Source organism: Poromitra crassiceps, assembly GCF_964638095.1.
Source record: "Poromitra crassiceps genome assembly, chromosome: 6".
NCBI lineage: Eukaryota > Metazoa > Chordata > Actinopteri > Beryciformes > Melamphaidae > Poromitra > Poromitra crassiceps.
Genome location: NC_139627.1, coordinates 36,384,868 through 36,411,951, shown reverse-complemented (window position 1 = coordinate 36,411,951; position 27,084 = coordinate 36,384,868). Strand labels below are relative to the sequence as shown.

The 27,084-nt window shown below is 46.0% G+C and overlaps 1 protein-coding gene across 1 annotated transcript in view; it reads right to left on the bottom strand.

Annotated features, from left to right (window-relative positions):
- The window catches only part of abi3bpa (ABI family, member 3 (NESH) binding protein a), a gene marked incomplete at its 5' end in the record, with an annotated part of 35,027 nt that extends 10,904 nt beyond the window's left edge, over positions 1 to 24,123 (bottom strand). The window contains 12 exons of the mRNA XM_083638214.1: positions 1,287 to 1,352; positions 2,834 to 3,022; positions 4,789 to 4,866; positions 6,665 to 7,333; positions 9,585 to 9,650; positions 10,406 to 10,454; positions 11,292 to 11,341; positions 11,554 to 11,735; positions 13,484 to 13,616; positions 14,130 to 14,198; positions 14,576 to 14,755; positions 24,030 to 24,123. Of these exons, the coding sequence (XP_083494340.1) occupies positions 1,287 to 1,352; positions 2,834 to 3,022; positions 4,789 to 4,866; positions 6,665 to 7,333; positions 9,585 to 9,650; positions 10,406 to 10,454; positions 11,292 to 11,341; positions 11,554 to 11,735; positions 13,484 to 13,616; positions 14,130 to 14,198; positions 14,576 to 14,755; positions 24,030 to 24,123 (1,825 nt within the window). The remainder of the gene's footprint in view (positions 1 to 1,286; positions 1,353 to 2,833; positions 3,023 to 4,788; positions 4,867 to 6,664; positions 7,334 to 9,584; positions 9,651 to 10,405; positions 10,455 to 11,291; positions 11,342 to 11,553; positions 11,736 to 13,483; positions 13,617 to 14,129; positions 14,199 to 14,575; positions 14,756 to 24,029) is intronic.
- Between the last annotated feature and the right edge of the window lie 2,961 nt (positions 24,124 to 27,084).

The window sequence follows — 27,084 nt, the reverse complement described above, 5'->3', positions numbered from 1 at the left end:
GATAGCTTACGCTGTTCTGATCTGTGAGTTAAAACAGCAGCAGCAGTGTGAGGGCTGCCTTCTGTCAGATACTCTCGTCTCCGGGCGAGAACGTAAAAATATATGCAGTCAAAATACAGAGATTCCATCCAGAAAATGATTCCCAGAGAAATACATAGCAGTGTTTCATATCACTGGGATTGTTGCTTTTGCAATACACACTCAGGAGCTCATGGATGGGATTCACAGATGGACACTGTCCATTACGCACCTGCAGTCCACTAAAGCTAAAGCAGCAAGGCTTTGAAATGAATTGAAGTTGAGATGCCTGTGTAATACTGAGGTGGATGAAAAATGTTTGAGACACACTCAAATTCAACGTTTTGCCAGAAGCAGCTTTTTGCACCAGCCTTTATCTATTACACAGAGTAGCAACGTGTTGTTTAAAGTGAATGATAAACACTTTCATATCATATCCTCATATTTGACACGGGCTGTTATTGTTATTTTATAGACTTGGGTGTTGATTCCCCCTCATAAAAAAGGTGGAAATCGTTGGGAAAGCCTTCAGACAGACTGACAATTTGTTAGAAGTTCCTACATTTGGAGAAGTGTGTAGAGCGGCAGGCAAGATGAATATATCTTTTTTTTTCTGTAGAGCTGCTTCTAGAGAGCCTCGCGACTCCTTGAAGACCTCTGAAACTGTCCAAGTTTCCAGAAATAACACACACCAGCTGTGACATGGGACTGAAGCATAACCTCTCCTCACAAGTCCAAACAACAAGGAGTGAGAGGAGTGTCACCATTAATACATGTGATCCAGGCACGGGCTGCCTTACTATTTGAGATGGATTCTGTGATATATTGAGCCTGCCTGGCAAAATGGAAACAATGTGATTGACCAAAAGGTGCAAAAACCACATCCAGCGTTCACTCCAAGGCAAGCAGGCTGGAGCTAATCTTCAAATGATTCAAAGCCGTTCAGTAAGCAGCTGAGCCAGGTCTGGCGTAGTCATAACTGCAGATCCATATGTGCAAAAGTCTAAATAAGTTGCAGTCAAAAACCTGGTGACAAAGAGAAAAATATGTGGCTTCAGTCTCAGTCTACTAGCCTAACAATGCTATACGTTATTGGACAACACAGACCAAGACCAGACAATCACGCTGACAGATGGACAAGCTGCCCATTCACAGAGCACATGAGGATTGTGACAAAAGCACAGGTCAGTCTGTGTGGGACGGGACAGAACAGTCTTAGGTTAGTGGGTGAGGGACACTGAAGGGTGATCATCTCGCTTTGTCTTTACCAGTTTTAACTTTGGACCGCACCACAGGTTTGGGAAGAGCGTGGCCCTTATGATACTCCCCATCGGCTGTTGGAGGGAGAGAAGGCTCCGTTATAAAATGTGTCCACATGCCAAACAGGAGAAAAATGAGAAAAACACCACGGGCGAGATATGCAATGCAACTGGGATGCACCAAGGGAGAAAAGTCTGTTTTATGTACTTTCCAATACTTTTTTCTTTTCTTTTCAGTGAGAATACAGCTGGGCAGTTGTTTGTGTTTTCAACCACCTGGTTTTACATATGTTATGGATATACAAGTGGAACTGGCATGGCTTTAAAGCCATCATGGAGAAACATCTATCTTTTAACTTTTCATCACCTTCCACTCTTCTTTCAGTCTTTTGGGTGAGGAATGTGTGCAGTGTGTGTGTGTGTGTGTGTGTGTGTGTGTGTGTGTGTGTGTGTGTGTGTGTGTGTGTGTGTGTGTGTGTGTGTGTGTGTGTGTGTGTGTGTGTGAGTTAGTGATTGAGCGAGTGAGGGAGAGCACGAGAGGGAGAGACTGGCTGTGGCGGGTAGTGCTGGCTGCACAGTGCTTGGCTTGGCATGCCTGGTGTAAATGTGGTGTGTTCTGGCCAGAGCTGCAGCCAGACTTCCCACCAGGCCAGCAAGAGGGAACGTAAATCATGTTAACGATCCTGACCCCAGAGACGCCACTGCTCCTGGAGGTAAAGGTGTGAAATACACACCGAATAGGAGGGCCTCAGAGAGCACATGTAGAAGAACGTGGGAGACACGTGGACTGTAGGAGGCAAGAAGCAAGGCAAAATGCATTGTTGACATTGGTTCCGTGGTCAGTCCAGACTGGTTCCGGGGTCAGTCCAGACTGGTTCTGTGGTCAGTCCAGACTGGTTCCGGGGTCAGTCCAGACTGGTTCCGTGGTCAGTCCAGACTGGTTCCGGGGTCAGTCCAGACTGGTTCCAGGGTCAGTCCAGACTGGTTCCGGGGTCAGTCCAGACTATCGCAAAACATTCAAATAAAATGTGCCTCACTTCACTGACAGACCCTGTGCTCAATCAAGAGCCATGCCCCACCAGAGTGGTGGTTGCAGTGTCGTAGTCAAGTCACTATATCTCAAGTCAGAGTCGAGTCTCGAGTCCACATGTAGGTTGAACACACCTGCCTACACTTGCATGAAATTGAATGTCACGGTATTAATATACAGTAGCTATCAATATCTTATGCCAAATTATTATTGCCTATTACAGAAAAAATATCAAAAACAAAAACAAAAACAAAAACCGTCAATTAACAAGTCCAAGTCTCCAACTTCCGAGTCCAAATGCATGAATGCTCGAGTCCAAGTCCAAATCGAGTCACAAGTCCTGAAAATGAGTCGAGTCCGAGTCCTGGACTGGAGTCCTGCAACACTGGGTGGTTGTGTGCCGTTTGTCTCCCTGTGTGCACAGCAGCAGGACAGAGTGAGAGAGTGATGAGGGGAGAGAGGGAATCATCTGAGGTAGACACATGGGGAGGGGATAGAAAAAGAGGCAAAGTGCGTGCTCCATTACCCCCAGGAGTGATGGAGCTGTGGGAGGAGTTGGAGGCCCTGGGTGGGGAGAATGGTCTGAGGCCGTTAGGAGTGGCATAAGGAGACACCCGGGCGCGAGACTGCGTGGTGTTTCTGGCTGTCGGTGTAGCCGATGATCTAATGGTAGAGCGAGGAACGGCAGCAGTGGATAATCTCTGGATGCCAGTACCTAGATGAACAGAAAGGAAGGGGGCAATTGGGGAGGTTAGGGATGATCCACTTCCAAGCACGATAGCTTTACGATAGCTTAGCCTGGATGGAATAAATGATGTAGTGAAAAGGAATGAGTGAAGGAAGAATGAAATGAAGAGTGAAATGAGAGGCATAAATTAACATTTGAGTGTGAAAGTCAGCTGGTCTGCTCTGGCTGTGCGTGGTCAGCTGGTCTGCTCTGGCTGTGCATGGTCAGCTGGTCTGCTCTGGCTGTGCGTGGGTCAGCTGGTCTGCTCTGGCTGTGTGTGGTCAGCTGGTCTGCTCTGGCTGTGTGTGGTCAGCTGGTCTGCTCTGGCTGTGCGTGGGTCAGCTGGTCTGCTCTGGCTGTGCGTGGTCAGCTGGTCTGCTCTGGCTGTGCATGGCCAGCTGTCTGCTCTGGCTGTGCATGGTCAGCTGGTCTGCTCTGGCTGTGCATGGTCAGCTGGTCTGCTCTGGCTGTGCGTGGGTCAGCTGGTCTGCTCTGGCTGTGCGTGGGTCAGCTGGTCTGCTCTGGCTGTGAGTGGGTCAGCTGGTCTGCTCTGGCTGTGAGTGGGTCAGCTGGTCTGCTCTGGCTGTGCGTGGGCAGGGTGAAAGTCAGCTGGTCTGCTCTGGCTGTACGTGGGCAGGGTGAAAGTCAGCTGGTCTGCTCTGGCTGTACGTGGGTGAGCTGGTCTGCTCTGGTTGTGCGTGGGTGAGCTGGTCTGCTCTGGCTGTGCGTGGTCTGCTGGATCTATGGAATTATTTACCTATCATAATGCAAGAGGTTGTTCAAGAAATTTGAGAGCATGATTTATCAATTTCACGTTCAGATTTTGGACCCTTGGACTCAAAAAGCTCAGATGTACTCTGCTTGTCCTTAAACTATACACTTGCACTCAAAACTTTACGCTAGGGACAGATTCCATGCACTCACATTCAAATATCCCCTACTCACGCTTAGATCTTCTCTGATTGTGCTCAAACTCTGTGCTTCCATTCAAATGTCTCCCCTCTCCATTCAAACTGAGTGTTCTCTCTCTTGGAATTTCTCCTCTTGGATCTTTTGTCTGCGCTTGGATTTTCTGTGACACAACCCTATCAGAAACCCACAACCAATAGAATGCCAGGATAGTGTCACATGATCCCCGACCCAGCAATCATGTGTCACTATCCTGGCATTCTATTGGCTGTGGATTTCTGACAGGATTGTTGCACAACAAATCTGAGAGGAGAGAAGAGATCCAAGAGCAGAAGTTTCAAGAGCCCACAGAAGCAGTTTGAAGGGGGAGGGGAGGACATTTGCATGCAGGCACAGAGTTTGAGTGTGAACAGAGTAAATGTAAGTGTGAGCAGGGGATTTTTGAGTGCGAGTGCAGGAAATCTGTCCAAGCAGAAAACCTTTGAGTGTGAGAGTACAGTTTGAGGACAAGCAGAGCAAATTTAAGCACACGCGGGGGCTTTTTGAGTCCAAGGGTCCAAAATCTGAACGTGGAATTGATAAATCATGCTCTCAAATTGCTTGAACGTCCTCTTGCATTTAGATAGGTAAGTGGGCAGGGGTGGGGGGTGGGTGTGCTGGTTGAACATGAGGCAGAGATGGAGGCAGGAGTAATGGTGGGGTGGAGTGGGGTGGGTGGTAGAATGGAAGTTGAGTAATGGGGAAGCAGTAACGTCATCCAATGGTTTGATGGACAGGTGGAAGTACCACTGAAAGCACTGGATTCCATGTGGATTGATGACAACAGAGATGGTAATGGTGTTTACCCTGATTGTTACTACTGGCCTTCTCTGTAGCCAGGGCAGGTCTTGGCAGAGGCTTGCCCTCTTCTGGTGGACTTGGAGCTGTGTGGAAATAAACTGGCTATTTATCCGAAGATAATGTTTATCTGAAGATAATCTTGACTTTTAAAGGGGGCATGCCCTACCCTATTCAGATTTTTTGTTACTAAGTAATACAACATTGATTTTATTTTGTAGGTAAAAACGTCTAGCTTCCTGTATTCTGTATAATTCTAGTAGGATTGATGCATTTTAGGACTGAACATAGCAAATACCTGTTTTCTTTGTAGCGCTTGAGACTCGAGGAAATCGATGCATCTGGGCGTGAGTTGTTTAATTAATTACCAACGTTATGCGCAAACGATTATATGCCATGAACGTTAGGCAGTTATCGCCCATTACGTATTTTTAGCAACTTGTTTTCAGACTCTGCATGTCGTGATAGTTTGTTGAATGTCAATGCGATTCACTTAAGGCTATGCTCAGACAGTGAAGTGCAGCTGTGTGGTCAGTTTTCACAACTCCCCATTGTGTGGTCATGCCCCAATTCCTCCCACCCCCGCCCCCTCTCTACTTTACACCCGGAGGTGCTCCACATGTATGAAAGCAACATGCCTCATGTCTGAAAGGGTACACTTCACGTATCCCCCGGCTCAGGCTCAGGGCCATGTCTAAAAGTGGCTCAAGTGTCGCCTATAGGCCATCATCCAGAGCAGGAATAGCACGGTCAAACAGCGGTGGATGCCCCGCAGTTTGGTAATGCCCCTTGTAAAATTAACTCTCCACATGGCCAGTTTGGCATTCCCTGTTTTGAACTGGCCACGGTGCCCCCTTAAAAGAAAGTTGTGGGATCTCCTCGTTATCTACATGCGACGCAGTAAACAAACTCACGTTTCCCTCTGTCACATCCGTACAAGTGCGAGATTCCATCCACTCCCGCAAATATGTAACGTAGCCTACGTAAATAGTGTTGTGTGTAGTGAAAGCCATCATCTTGCTCTATAATGACCAGAACGGGCGTTGTTGATATATGCCCATTATACCACATCTAAGGGTCGTGCTTCGACCGACGCCATAGGCATAGGTGTGGTATAATAAGCATATATCATGGCCTGAAGGGAGCTATTGTTTTATAAAACAGTTACCAAGTATGGCAATATGAAAGTAGTAGACAACTCCAATTTAAATGGCTGTTATGTCCTGAAAATATTTGTCTAGGCTATAGGCTACATACGTGCACTGTCAGAGTAGCAGCAGCGTTATAAACCATAGACCAGATTATAAAAACAATAAACACAGTGCCATCTTTCATGTACGCAAGCAAAATTGCTGTCTGTCTCTCTGACCACTAGATGCTGGTGATGCGAGGTTACTGAACACAGACTGTAGAAAGAGATGCAGGATAGCCAAGCGAATGTGATTGGATGAATGTTTGACGCTAGGCCAATCAGAGGCATAGAAGGGCGGGTCATGCCTTCGCCATCATGGGGAAAAATATATCGCAAACGGGTTGTAGGTACTAGGTTGGAGGTAGGAAATATAGTGTCCACCCGCCACATTGGAAAGATGTAAGCATTTTTGGAAGTTACTCAAAGACAAAGACAAAGTGCTGTGTTAAATAGAGATCATCTGAAGCTACCTAAATCTTTTTTTAATGCAAATAACTGATTGATCTAACATCAAATCAGATTCAGATTTTGACAGTGTCAATAACGTATTGAACACTAATTATATATATATATATATATATATATATATATATATATATATATATATATAACATCAATATGCCCCCTTTAAAATGTCCTTTTAGATTAAGACTTTTTTTTTTATTGCTGGTGGGAAAAAGTAGGGTCTTTACCCGTAGGGACTCGTTGTGTTGGGGTGACCCTGGTGGGCGCAGAGTGAGTCCTGGTCTGAGGCTGAGGCCCAGGGTGAGGTTGGGGCCTAGGCAGAAGGTATGGTTTAGGCTGAGGTTGGGGTTGGGACAGGGTCTTGGCCTTTGGTTGAGATAGTGGTTGGGACCTAGGGTGAGGATGATGCTGGGGTATAGGTTGGGGCTTGGTCTTTGGTAGAGGTTGTGGTTGAGGTTTGGGCTGGGTATTTGGTTGAGGTTGTCGCTGGGGCTTAGGCTTGAGTTGGGTCTTTGGTTTAGGTTGTGGTCGGGGTTTGGACTGTGGTTGGGTCTTTGGTTTAGGTTGTGGTTGGGGCTTGGGGTGGGTCTTCGGTCGAGGTTGTGGTTGGGGCTTGGGGTGGGTCTTCGGTCGAGGTTGTGGTTTGGGGTGGGTCTTTGGTTGAGGTTGGGTTGGTTGTGGTTGAGGATGGGGCTGGGTCTTTGGTTGAGGTTGGGACTGGGTCTTTGGTTGAGATTGGGGATGGGGTTGGACATGCCCCGTGTGCCTATGTCTATCTGTATGGGAGACTGTCACAGAGGCAACAGTGGTGGGAATGAGCAGTGGAGGGAGGGGCTTGGGAGCTAAAGGGTCCATCAGGAAAGGAGGGAAGACAGTTCTGGACAGGTCTCCTCCTCCTGGGTTGTGCGAGAGAGAGAAAATATGGCAATAATGCCACAATACTGTACTGTAAATACAATATCAAATATAATCTTCTGTAGGATAGGTTCTTTGACAAAACAAAATAACACAAAATGTATTTTGATTATCTAGAAAACAATGAAAGCAGGAAATAAAGACAGATAGAGGACAGCAGCTGGCCTGAGATCACAGAGCTTATCCTGGACTAAACTATGAGTTCAATAATGATCTAGTCTAATAGAGGGGATCTCATTTCAAACTCAAGCAGACCATATGGAACGGTTTGCAATGTAACAACTGTGTTACTACACCGACTCAGCTACCAGGCCTAGTGTGCCTGTGAGTGACGGCCATCCAAATCTATTGGTTGTGCCTCTAAGCGGCTGTGAGATATGAGAGTTTAATGACTGCTGACTGATCGCCTGTCGTGGGATTCTGGCAGACCATTTGAGACTGATTGTTCAATCTGATCAGATGTTTACCTAAAGAGAGAGAGAGGGGGGGGGGGGGGGAGAGAGAGAGAGGGGGGGGGGGGACGAAAGGAGAGCAAGCAATAGATAACACGGAATTCCTACTTCTACTCATCTTTATGAGCATGTCATGTTTACACGCCCTCTGCTCTGGGGTTTGGAAAAATAGTCAAAGCGGTGGTGTTACGGTAGCTGAGTTACATAACAATATATAGATCAGCATACCACCATGTCCTTGTATGAACCTTATCATGAATGGAACATGGTAATTCAGTGGAACTGGCTGGCCAACCAACCAGGAACAGGGATCACCTAACCTAACTAATTATTTCCTTGGCTTGCCCTGTTGAAAAGAGTCCAAATGTGTCAAAAGGCTGGCTTTGTCTGATTTTGATGAGGATTGAGATGAAATGTGCAACTGAAAGATAGATGTGGGAGAAGAGGACAAAGGGAAAGAACAGGACAATTCAGATTCAAAAGGACAGGATATTAATTCAGAGAAGATCATCTTAGAAGATCTGCTGAGTTCCTGCTGGAGAGAGTGGTGCATGCAGCTTTGTCATGCAGACTTCACACCATCTAAACAGCATCCGGCTGAAAGCAAAAGCCTCTGACTTGTATCGAGTAAAAAGATACTAATGAATAAACATCAATATTGAAAGGAAATGTCTGATGGTGAAAGTGCGCAGGGAGTGAACATACTGTATATAATCTCATGGAATGATTTAAGGGCAAGGATGTCTCTCAAATGGGTAGACAAAAGGCACAGAAATGAAAGACGCACACTGGAAAGCTGAGAAATACAGTGGAGAATCACTCATTTACAATTTGTGGGGTGTGACTGATCTGTAATGGATTCCGTGAATCAGCAGCACCTACGTACATGTACACAAGGTTCTCAGTGTTGGTCAAAGGTCCTTCTCCCTCTGAGAATGGGAAAAGTAGCCAGTAACATGTGGTTACTTTAGATAAATGCTATTCATGTTCAGACCTCTACAGCACTGTTGGCTGGCACACTAATAGTCACATATTAATGACTAAAAGTGATTTAAGATTTGATTCTATAATTACAAAAAAAAAGTAGATCATTTCTTGCAAATCCATCAGTTAAGTGCAGAAATAACTGACAAACATAGCAGAACCTTGAGGCCAATAATTGTTCATAATTCCAATGAGTTACGTTGTTTTGCAAAAATGCCATGCAGCCAAGGCCACCTACCTTACCCTTGTTTCAAAGCAAACATCTGACACCATTGGCTGGCTTCCACAGGGAGGGCCTCGCTTCTTACTCAGAGCATGCCACTCTTGCTCATGCAGCTCTTTACAAACAAGACAACCTCCAGAATACAGTCTGCCAAGCCTGTGGTTGCACACAGCCAGGCTGAGTGCCATGAAGCTCTTTGAAAAAGAATAGCATCATTCACTGTTTACCGAATGGCTGTTTGGTGACCAGACGCATTGTGGGTCCAGGAGTTGTACTAGACAGGAGAGTATCCTGTGTGGTAGACAGGAGAGTATCCTGCCTAGTAGTTGTGGTTGGAGCTGAGGAATATAATGTTCATTAGGAGATATGGGAGAAAAGGTATTACATGTATGCCCTGTAGGATGTACTGGGGGGGGGGGGGGGGATTAGTGTGGATAAACAATGAGCTAAGACTTCCTGAGAGATAGCGATGGAGAAGACATATAAGAAGGAGGAAGGTCAGAGGTAAGGTCAAGAGCTTTCCCGGATCCGTAAAACCGTCTGACCTCGGCTATAGGTCACAAAGGTCATTACCAAGGGTTGTCTTTGGGGCTACGTTCCGGAAGAGGGGCAGTCTGCCCTGGGTCCTGTTATTGAGAACTGGGAAGGACAAAGGGAGATGAGGTCAATATCAAAGAGTCAGTAGATCAACACTTAAGAAGCCCTGCAGAGTCCTGAAAAAGACAAGTGTCAAGTTAGAATATGGCTTGACCTCCATACTGTATATCACAAAGCTTGATTCACAACCTTTAATTGTTAAATAGCAGAATTTCATCTACTCCTAGAAACATGATTCAAACAACTCAGCTACTACAGTATAGGAATGAGGGGTGTGTATTCAACCTTTTCAGGTATTTAACTTGTTTATTTCTTATTTACTTCTTTTTTATGATTTTCCTAAGAGACCTGTCTAACTAACCAACTGTCTAATCCCCTGTCTAGCTGACTACCTAACTGACTAACTAACCTAACTGACTAAACTAAGTAATATCCCATCTAACTGACCACCTGTCTAACTGAAGCCCGCACAGTTTCTCCAGGAACTGTTTTTCTATTTTGCTATGCATGCCAGCATGGACAAACAATTTGAACACAGCTTTCCTCGTCACCTGCAATAAACCAGAAAATGAAGATTAAAATGACACCGCACTGGATATGATGAGGTCCTGTCTGGGAAACGATGAATCAAAAAAAGATTCTTCCAGTGCTGGGTCTTAAAGCAGGGGTCAGTGTGAAGGGCTGAAAGACATTTCTGAGCAGCGATAAATCACAGTACTCTGTAGAAAACCTGTTGCCTTATGAAATATGGTTCAGGGGGTTTGACCATAGGCAGGGGCGTGTCTCTATTGGCTTACCATGACGAGCAGGAAAGGGGAAGGAGTGCGGAGGTGACATGAAGGGTTTCTGTCGGGAGAAAAGGGGACAAGGGGAAGGAAGATGTCATTAGTTTGTAACAGACCAATGGAGTCACATCATCAGCACAAGAAGCCCCACTTGTAAATGAACAGTCTGTGCTCAGGACCTCTCTATGCATCTGTCTCTCTCTGTCTCTGTTGCATAACTCCATGGCCCTGGACTCCGTGTCAAATCTGTAAACTCCCCGGTGGGCAGCTCGTTATTCCAAGTTTCCCTCTGGAAGTGCCAGCGTTCCGGCTGATGCTCGGCAGCTGTGGCACTTTATGAGCGAGGGGCCAGGCGCACGTGACACAACGGCAGTGCAGAAAAGTCAGAAAATCAGTGCCAACAGTCCTCCGGAGCTCCATCTTGCTCTTCTCAACGCCCCTGCACGCCACTGTCCTTTCTCCCCTTTCTTCTGTGACTCGTTTTCTCTCCTTTCTTCCACTCCACAAGTTAGCTAGCCATGGACTTCTCCCTTGGCTTGGTCAGCCCTGGCTGCACCGATGCTGTTTCCATTCAGCAGTCGGATGGAAAATGAATGATGCAAACAACCATGAGACCATCATACACTCACTAAAGCTCACTACACAGCCTCTAAAGCATATGACTGCCTGTACCAAATACACACTTAGTCTCCGAAAATATTTATTTGGAGAAAGAGCACTGCACCTGTGCAGTTTCACTATTTTCACTTATTTCTCAGTTTCATTTCATTTAGCTATAGCTAGTTATATAGATGCCAATAAGCCTATGCTGTAACAATGATGTACAAAAAGATCATAGTAATAGTAAATAGTGACAACACTTTCAAATCAATGTGAAATGAATGTGTCCAATACATACCACAGGCTTGACAGGGCGTGGCTTAAAGAGTTTCTGGATGGGCTTATTCTCTGCAAGACACAACACAAAAAACACCCCCAAAGAAATCAACACAGTGGAACTAATAGAAAGAAATGGAACTAATTAAAACCGCCTTTCAAACATGCTTTGCTCAAGATGTGGATCATGATTCTTGATTGAAAGAGAGGGTCCTCAGTAGTGAGCCAATGCAAACTAAACAGACACATGCATGTACAATATGTAATGTGTTTAGGTGACGTACCTCCCATGTTGGTGTTGTGAATGACCGGCTTGCTCCAGCCACCACTGCCCTCCTTAGAGGTGGGCTGGACCTCGAACTCGTAGTTTGTGTTGGCCTTCAGGTTATCAATGACTGTGTCGCTGGTTGGGCACGTCTGATAGTTCCACTTCCTTGCCTTCTCACGGTAACGCACTGTGTAGTGTCTGGGCCATAGACACAGCAAAATTACAAATTGATACAGTACAGATTGCTGTATAGACAATACAGCCTATTTATTATTTGATTACATTTTGCATAGTGGTTATAAGCGCCTCATGCGGCTGGTAAACACATTGTAATGTAATGTATATATGTCTACTTTTTTCTCTCTCTCTTTTCTCTTTTTCCTGTCTGAGACTGTTCAATTTTGTTCTTGTGTTCTGAAAAGCATTGACAAATAAAATATTGGGGGGGGGGGGGACAGTGCTCCTGTAAATCTCAATAGGTGTATGGCACTAACAATTTGATTTCCACTTAGGCCACCCATCAAAAAAAAAAAAAAAAACGAAAGAATTGTATGCACTCATTGTGCTGAAGCACTGAAGAAATGTCATTTAACAAGTCTTGAGTTTTCCTTACAAACAAGTGAAAATGTCTGCCATGGCGTGATACAATTTCAGTTGTTTCCAATGCAGTTTCACAATTGTGGCAAAAAAAGAAAATTGTGGCAACAACTTGGAATCCGCCCATTTCACATCCCACTCAAATCAGCCATTTTGTGTCTAAAAAGCAGGAAGTAAAACAGGTGCAAGCAAGACATTGATTTTCAAAATTTCAAAACAAAATGTCACTCTATGAATGAAGTTTGGCAACATTCAGAAGCTACACTGCGGCCAACAGTTACATGTTCATAGCGTTACTGCTGCGAGGATCCGATGGCTGTACCCGGTCGGCATTTAACATTAGTTACAAAAGCACGTGGACTGTTTTCTCACTGCCAGGCAGTAGCTAGTCTCGATGCCAGACCCATGAGAGTTCTTACGCTGATACACTGTGTAGTATGCGGAGCGCAGCGATTCAACGTAATATTTGAGTCTGGGGAGAGACTAGGCAGTAGCCTACTGTAGGGGTTGACAGCCGGTCACACAGCCAGCTCCTCGCTGCTCGTTAAAAATGTCCAAATAGGTGTTATTCTGATAAACTCGTCACATGAATGTTACGTTCTCATCCGACAAAATATTAAAACTTTATAACAGTTTTTTTTTGCTTGAAAACAGCTTTTTGGCAAGTCTAAAAATTATAAAGGTAGGCGAAATCTACTTCCGTGTCTAAAACGGAAAGACGATTACAAAATGACGTCATGCAGAAGCGTCCTTATATGTGCAAAGAATAAAGTGAATAAAAAGAGAACGGGGATTTCACTGAGAGGAGTGTGTCACTTAGGCTGCGTGGGCCAACTCTTCTCCTTTACACCTGTATGCACTCCCTATCCTGGTTCCACTGCTCCGTAACCTGAGAGACTTAAGGGAGTCATACACTGCTCGTATCAAGAGTACCGAGTTATGCCAGATCCTCTGCACCGTGTGTGTGGGTGTGCTGCGTCTGTGTGTGTGACTCACCCTTCCTCCATCTGTTTCTCTGCAGACCTCAACTACTGTACAGTCAATATACATGAAATGAGAAGGCTGAAAATGAAGCTTCATGCGTAGGCGTGGCTCACTGTTCTTCTGGCACATCTGTGCATCTTTACTGCCCTGTATCTCTGTCTTTGCTCTGGAAAATGACTGGAATGGGAACTGTCTGACTGGACGGGTGTGAAGAAGACACCTCGCAGCCCATCCAAGTGTCCTCACTCAACCCTACGTACTTTGCAGTCACTCACTTTGTGATGGGTGTGTGTGTGTGTGTGTGTGTGTGTGTGTGTGTGTGTGTGTGTGTGTGTGTGCGCGCGCACGTCTGTGCATAAACTCACCCATCCTCAAGACAGTCATTCATGATGTTGCCTTCATAGGGAGTCTTCAGCAGCGTGCCCCAGGACAGAAGAACAGAGGTGGGCGTCACAGATCCAATGACCAAGTGCAGCGGCTTCTGCAGTTCCACTTTACCTGAGGGGGAGCAAACATCTCACTTCAGTGTTCATGTCCACCTCCACTTTAAAGTGTTCATGTCTCAATGTCACTTTCACTATATCACTTTGGTGTTGATTTCTAAACATTTTTCTTCTTTTCGATCTGGGGAGAGCCGTAGACTAGCACATGCTTCCTTCGATACATGTGCAGTCGCAAAGCCGCTTCTTTTCACCTGACAGCGAGGAGTTTCACCGGCAGGACGTAGCGTGCAGGAGGATCACCCTATTACCCCCAATTCCCCTCCCGCGCAAACAGGCTCCCCGACCGACCCGAGGAGGCACTAGTGCAGTGACCAGGACACATACACCTAACCCGGCTTCCCGTCCGCAGACGTGGCCTGTGGCTGTATGACGCCCCGACCAAGGCAGAGGCAACACGGGCGCTCGAACCTGCGACCCTTGTGTTGGTAGGCAGGTGAATCTACCGCTGCACTATGCGGACGCCCCGATTTCTTCATATTTCCAGTTCGCTTCTTATAGATGCATTTACCTGTGCACTGTTTTTTCACGTCGTTGGCTGGGATGGACTGGACAGCGATGAGGTACTTGGGCTCAGCATCTGAAAACAAGCAGAGAGACAGACTGCAGGTTAGTTCTATGGAACCTGCTCTTTTATGTGCCGACATGAAACAGGCCAGGCCGCGGCACAGGAGCACTTATGTTGAGGCTAAAGGTCAAGGGGCTGGGAGAAGGAGGACGAGCAGAAGCTGGGTTGCTAGCTGAGGTCAGGGATGCTGGAGCTCCACACAGAGCCTCCACAGATGTGCTCCTGCCTCTCAGGGACAGAGTGAAGCCATGACTAAAAGGGTCAAAATACAACACAGCACACGTGTATCGTAGCAGTCCGGTACACTGGTCTCTAAGCGGAGTTGGAATAGATCACGATTGTGAAACGGACTGACAGACACAAAGTCAAAAGTAAACAGTCTCTCTCACCAATCTCGGTCTCATAGGGCTGTCCGTTCTCAGGCAGCTGGATGTACTGTTTGGAGAACATGCTGCTGCCGTAGCCTAGGATGTAGCCCTCCAGCTTGGTGTCGGCGCTGGGACGCAGAAACTTCATCACGATGGTGTCTCCCGTGGCGTTGATGCGTACCTTCATGTTCTGACGTCTCACTGAGGGAGGCAGGACAGGACACATTGTGATAGTGAATGAATAGCTTGTGTGGGGGAAAAGCACTCTTAACTGCAGCTTCCCGCAGACTCAACACTACACTGCTCACTGTCTGCTCACAGTGTAATAACACTCCTATACAGTACGTCTCTCACAGGTACACACTTAGGAATATCTACAGCCAAAGCAGGCTCCTAATGGTGGATTGCTGACTACTTTAATTGGTCTTTTGGGGTATAGCGGTTAGCGAGTGTTCACGTTTTTTGAATAGCAGTGATTGTATTAAGCACGTACAACACGGAGAGAAGTACCTAATAACCCATTTTATTGGGTGCTTGCCTACTGGGTGAGAGGATAGACAGAACAAAAATGAAATATCTGACATAAACTGCATGCGTTGCCTCTTCTATGAGGTGTTACGGGGTATGAGGCACTCATCTACTCTCGGAAGTGGCTTTGAAATGGATATACTGTCATGTCATTGTAAAACTAAATCTGCAAACACTTCTTAATAAAACTACAAATCAGCTGGCTAATGACAGGCTTGTGTTGGTTTGATATAAAAAAGAAAAATCTAAATATGCACGAGCCGGTTACACATGCAAACACACGCAGACACACATGCATGCACACACACGCATGCGCGCGCGCACACACACACACACACACACACACACACACACGCACACACACGCATGCACACTCACACTCACACACACACACACACACACACACGCACGCACGCACACGCACACGCACACACACGCGCACACACACACACACACACACACACACACACACACACACACACACACACACACACACACATGCGCAAGCAGGGACGACCAACATCAAGTCCCCTTCCAGGCTTGATGTTCCCTGCCAGAATCAGCTTCTTGTCAGTAGAGAGCCGCAGGGACAGAGGTTAGATGAGGACACACAGCATGGGTGCATATAGTGGTAATCCTGGACCCAAACCAGCTCATATTTACTCATCTTGGGCAACTATGCAGACTTGCTTTGTGTTTAGTGTGTGAGAGACCTGAGGTCATGGCTGCAGGCAGCAGGGCGAGCAGAGCACAGACTGCAGAGACCTGAGGTCATGACTGCAGCAGGGCGAGCAGAGCACAGACTGCAGAGACCTGAGGTCATGACTGCAGGCAGCAGGGCGAGCAGAGCACAGACTGTAGAGACCTGAGGTCATGACTGCAGGCAGCAGGGCGAGCAGAGCACAGACTGTAGAGACCTGAGGTCATGACTGCAGCAGGGCGAGCAAAGCACAGACTGCAGAGACCTGAGGTCATGGCTGCAGCAGGGCGAGCAGAGCACAGACTGTAGAGACCTGAGGTCATGACTGCAGGCAGCAGGGCGAGCAGAGCACAGACTGCAGAGACCTGAGGTCATGACTGCAGCAGGGCGAGCAGAGCACAGACTGTAGAGACCTGAGGTCATGACTGCAGCAGGGCGAGCAGAGCACAGACTGCAGAGACCTGAGGTCATGACTGCAGGCAGCAGGGCGAGCAGAGCACAGACTGTAGAGACCTGAGGTCATGACTGCAGGCAGCAGGGCGAGCAGAGCACAGACTGTAGAGACCTGAGGTCATGACTGCAGCAGGGCGAGCAAAGCACAGACTGCAGAGACCTGAGGTCATGGCTGCAGCAGGGCGAGCAGAGCACAGACTGTAGAGACCTGAGGTCATGACTGCAGGCAGCAGGGCGAGCAGAGCACAGACTGCAGAGACACGCTTGGCCAGGCAGCAAAGGAAACAACAGGAAAGAGTCAATCAGAAGTAGGTGAGAGACTGACACATTTCAATCATGTATCCCACACTTGACTATACAGTAAGGCACCCTCTTTCTGCATCAAGGCTTGTGCTGTATTAAAGCACAAATCATTGGCTCTGATTTCGGAGTTAAATGAAATAGTGGAACTTTGTTTGAGGCAATATGCCAGAGGCACACAGTGAAAGAGGGGGGAAGCCCTGGATTTGAAAAATACTCTGATGCTTTTTCAGCTGTGTGTTGTGTTGATAAAACAATAAGCGTTTGGCTGTGGACAAGGGCTCCGAATTGATGAAACATTAGGAAACTTCTGGCAGCACTTTTGAAACTCCAATACAAGCAAACACTGGTCTCACAGCAAGCCCAGCCATTTGGCCCACACACCGCTCGGGGACTGTTTGACTTATCAGTATTTCCAGAGTAAAATTAATAAAGGTTTAGGAACGGGTCCAGTCACAACCCCAATAATCAATCAACCTCAAAGGAAAACTATTGACAGCTAGCTAAGCAGGAAAACTCGCTAAGTCGTCAAGTCCCCACGTCATGTGTGTGTGTGTGTGTGTGTGTGTGTGTGTGTGTGTGTGTGTGTGTGTGTGTGCGCGCGCGCGTGCGTGCCCGCGTGCGTGTGTATGGTTTTACTTAAGTCAATATTGGGAACACACATTGGGGACGTGTGGGTCCCCGATTGGGGACGGCTTGTGCAATTGGGGACAAAAGACGTGTCCCCATTTGGTAAAAAGCTGATTTTGGGGTCAGTGGTTAAGGTCAGGGTTGTGTTAAGGTTAGGGTTAGGTTAAGGTTAGGGTTAAGTTTATGTTTAGAAAAGTAGTGGGTATGGTTAGGGTTAGGGTAAGTCTCCAGGGAATACATGTAAGTGTATGTAAATACCCCAAAAGTGACCTGAGTAAGACCGTCTGTAATGTGACCACTGTGAAATTAACGTCTTCTTCCACTTTCTTTACACAATAATCAGAAGGATGGCGTTCATCTCCATAGCATCAAGACAGATTAAAAATAACATTTATTACCACATTTATTTAGCTCCAACCTGGGACTTGACCTTGTCACGTCCATGTGAAGAATTATAACCTCTCTAAACCACATGTAACTATAACTGATTCCATAACCTTGCCCATATTACACAACTGATCATAGGGAATTCTTTAAGAGCATCAGGTACCTCTGCAGTCTTCTTGCTTGTTTTAATGATACAATAATTCTGCATGTTAGTCCAGATCAGCATGGGTGATAAGAAGGGGCTGTAAGTCTTATTATGGAGATTCATTTCTTCACTTAAGGACGAGCCTGGGAACCTGACCAGTCTGCCAGCTCATGCTTTATCTGCTCTGGTCCCCCTCCCGTTCAGACAGATTACCACCCGACCTGAAAACAGTCGGGCCAATCACAACCGTTTATCTAATATGGGGCGCGTTTGATACGATGACTGACAGAGGAGCGCCGTTGAGGCATTTTTATAAACAAGCAAGTCACAGGCTTCGTTGCTCTGATTGGTTGTAGTAGCTCTATCCAATTGTGGCATTTTGGTCTGCGCCTGTTGATAAAGCACCCTGGAAACCAAAATTGAACTGAGAGTTTCCAGACTGGTCTGGCAATGTCAGGCTACGTAATGACATATCCTCCTCACATTATGAGGCAGACTGAGAAACTATATATATAGCAAGTCAACTATACAGTATAGCTATAGCTACAGTATAGCTACAGCATAGCTACAGTATAGCTACAGTATAGCTACAGTATAGCTAGTCAGGTACCAAGGGCTTTACAGACACTAGTCACAAAAGGGATCCTCCTCCTGGGAAATATGCATCCCCTACACTACAGTACCAGCAAACGCATCAATCTCCTAAGAGTCGGCCAATAAACGCATCAGATGTTACAATAAACAATGCCATATCGTTCAATAAACACTCCACCCTTGTACTCATCCTGTTTTGAACTAGAAGCCAGGCAGTGTGATCCTCCTGGCCTGAGAACACCCTGTTACTGGAACCATCGACTGGAAACACTAACTGGAGGCAACTGGGCTCAGGAGAGGCCATCTTGGCTCATCAGTGGTGATGGATGGTCCTCCGGGAAAGGGAGTAGGTTAATAAGGTTGTCAGTGTGTCAGCAATGTGAGATCAACATCCTCCCTGTTGCAGACTTAGGGAGAATCACAGGTGTCATTTTGTGTGTGTTTGGGTTTGTGTGTGTGTGTGTGTGTGTGTGTGTGTGTGTGGGGGGGGGGGGGGGGTGTACGTACGCACAAGAATCAAGCATGCATCTTTGCGTGTATATACATTTTTGGCATGAACTAGTGGGACTCTGCCAAACTACAGCAAATCCTCCTCATGCTCCACTGTCTCCGTATGAGTCCGCACTCCTATTCTGGTTGAGGAGATGAGGACGACTGTCTTGAAGCAAATGCTCTGAGAATAAATACAGTGAGATCATCCCAGGACTTTCCATTGAGGCGACGTGTGAACTAATGAACTATAAATATCCAAAGCATAGCCTCAAACGCCTTGGAGCCGGACTACAAGGCTTGTTTTGTTTTCAATCGCATGAGTATGGAAAATAACTTTCTGTTTTTGTCGGGATTGTGGTCATTTTGGTGTATGGAAGTGACACAAAATAATGAAGTCACGTCAGTTTGTGGCATGTCAGCTGGGCTCTACTGCAATTCCTTTGGCCCAAATGAGGATATAAACTCTATATTGGTGCAATATATTGCCCTGCCATCCCCATGTATCACAAACCTCCATATATTATATACAGAATCAATTAAGATGACTGTAGACACCCACACAGCTGTTGCGTGCATAAGGCTTTGAGCCACAGAGTGATTTTACACTCTGGCATACAGTATGTGGGCCTCTCAGGTTTCTGTCCTGGGGGAGAGGAAAGGTGGAGAGGGACTTGGCTCTCTGCACTCGGGAGGGAGGGAGAGAGAGGGAGGGAGAGAGGGAGGGAGAGAGAGAGAGGGAGATAGTGAGGGAGAGAGAGAGGGAGGGAGGGAGGGAGAGAGAGAGAGGGAGGGAGAGAGAGAGGGAGAGGGAGAGAGTGAGGGAGAGAGAGAGAGAGAGAGAGAGAGGGAGGGAGAGAGAGAGAGGGAGAGAGTGAGGGAGAGAGAGAGAGAGGGAGGGAGGGAGGGAGAGAGAGAGAGGGAGGGAGGGAGAGAGAGAGGGAGAGAGAGCGAGCGAGCGAGCGAGAGAGAGGGAGGGAGGGAGAGAGAGGGAGGGGGAGAGAGAGAGGGGGGAGGGAGAGAGAGAGGGAGGGAGGGAGCGAGAGAGAGAGAGGGAGGGAGGGAGGGAGGGGGAGAGAGGGGGAGGGAGAGGGAGATGTTTAATCGTCCTTGGTGAAACAGTCACCTTCATTTAAGGTAATGAAGTGTAAGAAATCTCTCTGAGCTGCGTGCCATGCAGTGAGAGCAGCGAGGGTTTGAGATGATTTAGCTCGTGGACAAAAACACAGAGATGCCTCCCAAAGCCCATTTATGGGAAATATGACAACAGAACTGACCTATATTAGACCTAATGGGAATATCTGGGAATATCCTGAATCTAGCCCAGGGAACCTGAGTCCACCAAGTATCTGCTGGAACAGAGTGGGAGCCTCTCTCATCCCATTCTTCCTCTGGAACCATCCCCGGTCTCCGGCTCACATAAGAGAGGCCTCACCTTGTGGCCCCAGCGGGAAAGAGTGGTGCCTGGGATCATACTCCCACATCCTCCCCTGCCTTGGCTGGTTCCCTCTGCTCTCACACTATATCTCTCCCATGTCACATTCTACTGAGCAACAGCTGTTTTCCCTTCCCTTATGGCGCTCCTCCATCCCATCCGTCTCCTCTGTCACTCACCTATCCTATATCTGTCTCCAGCTTTCCATCTCACTGACCCGCTTTCAGCTTCCCCAAAATCCTTTCAATTGGTCTCTCTTGTTCTCCTCCAGTCATCCCTCCATCTTTCCACTCCTCTCCACCTACACTATATTTCCTCCTCATTACTCTATGCATGATATGAGGCCATGTTTTGACTGGCACAACGGTACATAGTTAGGGACGCTTAGTTCTCAGGGGATAGGTTGTTCTGGAGCGGGCTGGTTGTAAATATTCACTGATATTGCAAGTGCTTCAACTTATTCTAATACAGACAGTATCGCATTCTATCTGACTGGGTCATAACAAGGATGGGACATAACAAGCACTGGGAATAGAGATCAACAAACATGGTTTAATATCTATGATGACACAAGAAGGAAAACACTGCTCGGGGGTGCGCCTAAGTATTATAATGATAGGGAAAACCCTGCACTATATCTGCATTTGAGATCACTTTAGCAACACTTTATATAGTTACATCACATCTTTCAATCTAAAACCAGACACTTGTGATCTAACAGATACAGAGGCCTTCAACGTTCCACCCAAAGCAAAAACACACATACAGGCTTTCATCTAGATCCCAAAGCTGCAGACTGTGATTTGTCTGCGAGCCACGTTCAGCCAGCAGCCCCCTGGAAGCTGTGGAGGAGCCAGCCTGAACTGTGCTCGCCTCTCCCTGCTGACTCCACTCTGCTCACTTCAAATCACTTTTATTACCATCAAAGTCTTCAAACGGTGCCCAACTCAAATTCACACAAAACAGTATGGCTGTGAAGTCGAAAACCAGAGACAGGAAGCCAGGAATCTGTGTGTGTGTGTGTGTGTGTGTGTGTGTGTGCGTGTGTGTGTGTGTGTGTGTGTGTGCGTGTGTGTGTGTGTGTGTGTGTGTGTGTGTGTGTGTGTGTTTGTGTGCGTGTGTCGCACACTCAGCGGTGGGATAATGACACAATATGATGGAAAACGCTTGTGGAAAATCTGCTGTTTTCCAAGACTGTCGTGAGAATCGTCATCAGAGAGAGACGGCTCAATAGAGTCTAATGCACTTATTAAAGTGGATCTGCTTGATGGTTTCCTGTATGGCATGTTTGTATAAGAAACTGCTTGTGGAGAGAAGGTCTAAAACTGTGCTTACTTAAGCTAAGGAGGATGAAAATCAACCATGATAGAAATCACATTTTCTCTGTACATCTTATCACATGAATAAATGCAAAAATAAATAAACATCATTATTAACAACAACAACAACAACAACAACAACAACAACAACAACAACAACAACAACAACAACAACAACAACAACAACAACAACAATAATCATAATAATAACGTAATAATAACGTAAGTTTTAAATTCAGTTGAAGGATGCCATGCTCCTCTATGGGTTGAGAAAATGTGACCACTTGGTCTTATAAAAACCTTTTCAAAACGCTGATTAGATCAACTAAAAATGCATGATGGTCAAACGGACAACGAGGCTGTTTTTCTTAGTTCCTGCAAAAAAGACATTTTGGAGATAATGATGCTTTCAAAGGACTGCGTCAATATGTCTGTTGTTTAATTTAAAAGAGTCTCTTCAGGTGGCTTGACGTAAATCCATTAATGAGAGGCGGTAATATACATCTTTATAGAAGCAATAAAAAGTCTCCTGCCAGAAGAAATGAATGAAAGTAATTAGCCAGCTTATAAACTACACAGATAGTCTGCCTTGTGGGCACAGTTCTGGGAAAGCCATCCCACCAGGTCGTCTACAAGCCTAACCCCTGACCCCCAACCTGGAAGCACTTTCATTGGACACTATGGGCAGTAAACAACCCATGTCCCTGTGCCTGCTCACCTCACTTCAGGGAAAAGTGAATAAACCGCATGGATCATAAAAACACTGCCAGGCACAGCTTCAAATCAATAGGGTTTTGACTCCCTGGCGGGTGGGCCTGATGAGGAAACTTCAAAGACTTATATATGGAGGGAACCCACAGTTTCCCCACACACGTTGTGCCATATACAGCACCTAATGCCACGGTGAAAGAGTCCAGCCTGCTTTGTTTCCAGGACACAAGTGTCTGCTGGGAAACACGGGGAAGAGCTACATCACGGCCACACGTTATTTGGCAGAAATGTAGCTGTAGATGTTCTTAATTATCATCCATCACTATTTGACAACAAACAGAAATGCCATGTTTGTCTTGCTAAGGTTACAATACCTTCACAGTTATCTTTTATCCACAGAGCAAATACAATCCACCTGACACCTGTGGCTGGCAACATCACAACATATTACAACAATTCATTCATTCATTCATTCTCTTTAGCTGCTTATTCATACTCTGTGTCATGTGGAGCATGCATTGGGAAGAAGGCTGGGAAACAGTCTGGACAGGTTGTCATGAGAGACAACAGAGATAGACAACCACACTCACATTCACACCTATGGGGTATTTAGAGGCTCCAATCCACCTCACTTGGAGAACATGTAAACTCCACACACACAAAGGTCAACTTGCAAGGCAGCTGAGGTTAACACAATAACACAAAGGTCAACTTGCAAGGCAGCTGAGGTTAACACAAAGGTCAACTTGCAAGGCAGCTGAGGGTAACACAAAGGTCAACTTGCAAGGCAGCTGAGGTTAACACAATAACACAAAGGTCAACTTGCAAGGCAGCTGAGGTTAACACAATAACACAAAGGTCAACTTGCAAGGCAGCTGATGTTAACACAATAACACAAAGGTCAACTTGCAAGGCAGCTGATGTTAACACAATAACACAAAGGTCAACTTGCAAGGCAGCGGAGGTTAACACAATAACACAAAGGTCAACTTGCAAGGCAGCTGAGGTTAACACAATAACACAAAGGTCAACTTGCAAGGCAGCTGAGGTTAACACAAAGGTCAACTTGCAAGGCAGCGGAGGTTAACACAATAACACAAAGGTCAACTTGCAAGGCAGCTGAGGTTAACACAAAGGTCAACTTGCAAGGCAGCGGAGGTTAACACAATAACACAAAGGTCAACTTGCAAGGCAGCGGAGGTTAACACAATAACACAAAGGTCAACTTGCAAGGCAGCTGAGGTTAAACAATAACACAAAGGTCAACTTGCAAGGTAGCTGATGTTAACACAATAACACAAAGGTCAACTTGCAAGGCAGCTGAGGTTAACACAATAACACAAAGGTCAACTTGCAAGGCAGCTGAGGTTAACACAATAACACAAAGGTCAACTTGCAAGGCAGCTGAGGTTAACACAATAACACAAAGGTCAACTTGCAAGGCAGCTGAGGTTAACACAATAACACAAAGGTCAACTTGCAAGGCAGCGGAGGTTAACACAATAACACAAAGGTCAACTTGCAAGGCAGCGGAGGTTAACACAATAACACAAAGGTCAACTTGCAAGGCAGCGGAGGTTAACACCTACTGACCTACTGAGCCAGTGTACGTACCGCCTCACATCAAAGTTAAAGAGCACAAACTATTTCCTCATTATATTCCATGCAACGACACAAATCTCTTGTTTCATTCTGATACATCATATGCATGGCAGGATAACTTTCTCCATTTTCTCAGATGGGGTTATCTAGATGTCGTTAAAGCTAATGCAGGTATCACCTACCTCTCCTTCTGCGGGCGGTGGAGGCGCCGGACAGAACTATCCCAGCGATGGAGACCGTGAGGAGGAGGAGGAGGAAAGAGTGTGAGCGCTGCATCGTCACTGCCGTGCTCGGAGTGTCAGGTGTAAGAAGGTGCTGATGCCGTGACCCAAAGGAGATCTGGGAGATCTCGCCACAGGGGTGAGGACGCACCGTACCAACCAAGACAGAAGTAAGATCACTCAGCACTGCCTTGATGATGATGAGCTTTGATGTAATATGTGACAGCAGGATGAGTGCACGGCGAGTAGAGGACCAGAGTGGTGTTCAGGAGAGTCTGGCAGGTCTGTCTGTGTTGTAGCTGCAGGAGTGGAGGAGCGGCTGGACTATTTCTCTGAGCTGGTGCCTCTCAGGACTAGTGCAGCTCGCTGGACTGGACTTCTGGATGCAGCGGGCTGCTCCTGCACCATCTATACCTCTATAGTGGGGGGAGGGGACAGAAGGAGACAGGCACACCCACTCCACATGCCCTCTCCCCCCCCCCCCCCCCTCTCTCTCTCCATCTCTCTCCCTCTGTCTCCTGCTCTCTCTCTTTCTCTGGAAAAGGACTGTAAGTTCTCTCAAAGCTTCCCGCCCTCCTCTCTCTTTTTCTCTGTTCTCTTTTTTCTCTGCTTAGTCTGGCATGTCCCCAGCAATCCAGCTTTCCATCCATCAAGGGCCTTCTGATACTTTTGCATTGTTCCTCTATTGTCCTGAGAGTCTCTCCTCTACTCTCCCTTCTATTCTCTCACACTGTGTTTGTATATGTCAGGGGTGCACAACACAACCTTGCCCTACTCAGGAGCAGTGTTGGGGGTAACTCATTACAAAAGTAACATATTACATGTACATGTAATATATATATTACTTTTAGCAGTAACTCAGTAATATAACTTATTACTTATAGGATTTCAGTAATATAATACCAGTTACTTTGTCAAGTAACTCAAGTTACAAATTGAGTGATTTTTTTTTATTAATCAAAGCACATATTTAAATGAAGATATAATAATTTCCTAATCAAACAGTTTTTTTAATGCAAATAACCTAGATGACAATAACAAAGGAAAAAAATAACATTTCGAATTTTGGATTGTTCACACTGACTTCAAGACGGTTGAGATTATTTTTCGGGATGGTTCCGGGGCGGCGATGTCATTCTGAATCTGCTGCTGCTGTTGTTTTGGTGAATGTACTGTAATGCAAAAGTAGTGCAAAAAGTAACAAGTTACTCTACACAGACAGTAATATTGTAAAGTAACTTATTACTTTCAAATGAAAGTAACTAGTAATATGTAGTATATTACATTTTGAAAGTAACTTGCCCAACACTGCTCAGGAGCCACGCTGACCCCAAAACAAATCTTTGCAAGAGCCATCATCTAAAAAAAAGTCCCTTTCCTCCCTTTATTTATTTAGATTTGTTTTAAGTAGGACTTAAAAGAGCCACAACTAGTAGTAGTTACCATCTACTCTCAAAATGCCACTAAATGACTGAAACACTAGCTTGTTGACAACATGTACAGGTCATGTTTTCTTTTCAATGGTAAACAAAAATAAGAAGGGAGCTCCTTGAATTTTTCAAGAATAGTATTTAATCCCGAAGTAGTATATTCGTGTACACAGCAGTGTTACAAACAGAATATATCTTCAATAGGGTACACGGGCAAACAAAACGCTACGCGCGTTTCAACCACACAGGGTCTTCATCAGGCTTCATCAGGCTCTTCTTTTCAATGGTAAAATTTGTTCTGAAATACGTTGCTCGGTTGTTGAAATAATTGTATTTTACTACCAAATTTACTAGCTAAACCTTATTGCACAGCAACTGCCTCGCTCTATGTGCAGGCAGCCAGGAAGGCCTATTTGATTTTGAACATTAGTATTTATTAATAAAATGCAGCCTGCCATCCCTTCAGGACCGACACACTGCCAGGACGGTAAAGCGCTCTCGGAAAATCATGGCCGACCCCTCCCACCCAGGTCATAAACTCTTCAGGGGCCTCCCCCTTGCACCCCCCGCCCCATGGACATTGGACACTATACTACCCCCCCCCCCCCCGATCATGTCACTTTAAATTACTTTTTACTTTATAATTTGAGATTGTTTTTCTGTATTGCTTCGTCTTCTACTATTGATGTGACTGCTGCGCTGCATACTTGCACTAAGACAAATTCCTCATTCATTACTGTTACTGTAGCTATTAAAGTGAATCTTGAATCTTAAAAGCTATTCATATTGGAGTGTGTCTATTACTTCATATTGCCATAATTGGTAAGCATTTCATAAAAGCAATAGCTCACTTCAGGCTGCGATATCTATATACTGCATATGGTTATTCTAACCCCATTAGCTGTAATAACCATACACCAGGGCCTGTAATTAGATTACAAATGTGATTTATTTGACTTAATCTGTAATCTGTGTCCATTCTCTCTCTCTCTCTCTCTCCCTCCCACACACGCACGCATGCAAGCAATACACACTCCTCACGTGCACTTCAATCAGGAGAACTGCAAGGGGAATTGGAACAGTCATACAGTCTAAGCATCTTGTAACAAAAGGTTGAAGAGTCTATGGGGTATGGCTGCCATTATACTCCATGGAAACGATGTCTCTCGTCCACTATCTATAAACATAGTCTCTGCCAAAAGCAGAAAACACATTAGCAACACGTGCAGCGCTGGATACTGGAGAACCGCACACACACACTGGATACTGGAGAGCCCCTCACACACACACTGGATACTGGAGAGTCCCTCACACACACATGCCGTTGGCCGCCTTGTCTTTCTGCTGAAATAAAATGCATCGCAAACACATGCTGACAGTGTTGCATCATAAAAATCCTTTTGAAGTCCAAACTCATCAATCATTGTTTTCAGCCACTGAGTTCAGTTTTTGCATGTGTTTGTGTGCATGTGTGTGTGTGTGTGTGTGTGTGTGCGTGTGCGTGTGTGTGTGTGTGTGTGTGCGTGTGTGCGCGTGTGTGTGTGTGTTTGCGCGTGTGTGCGTGCGCGTGTGTGCGTGCGCGTGTG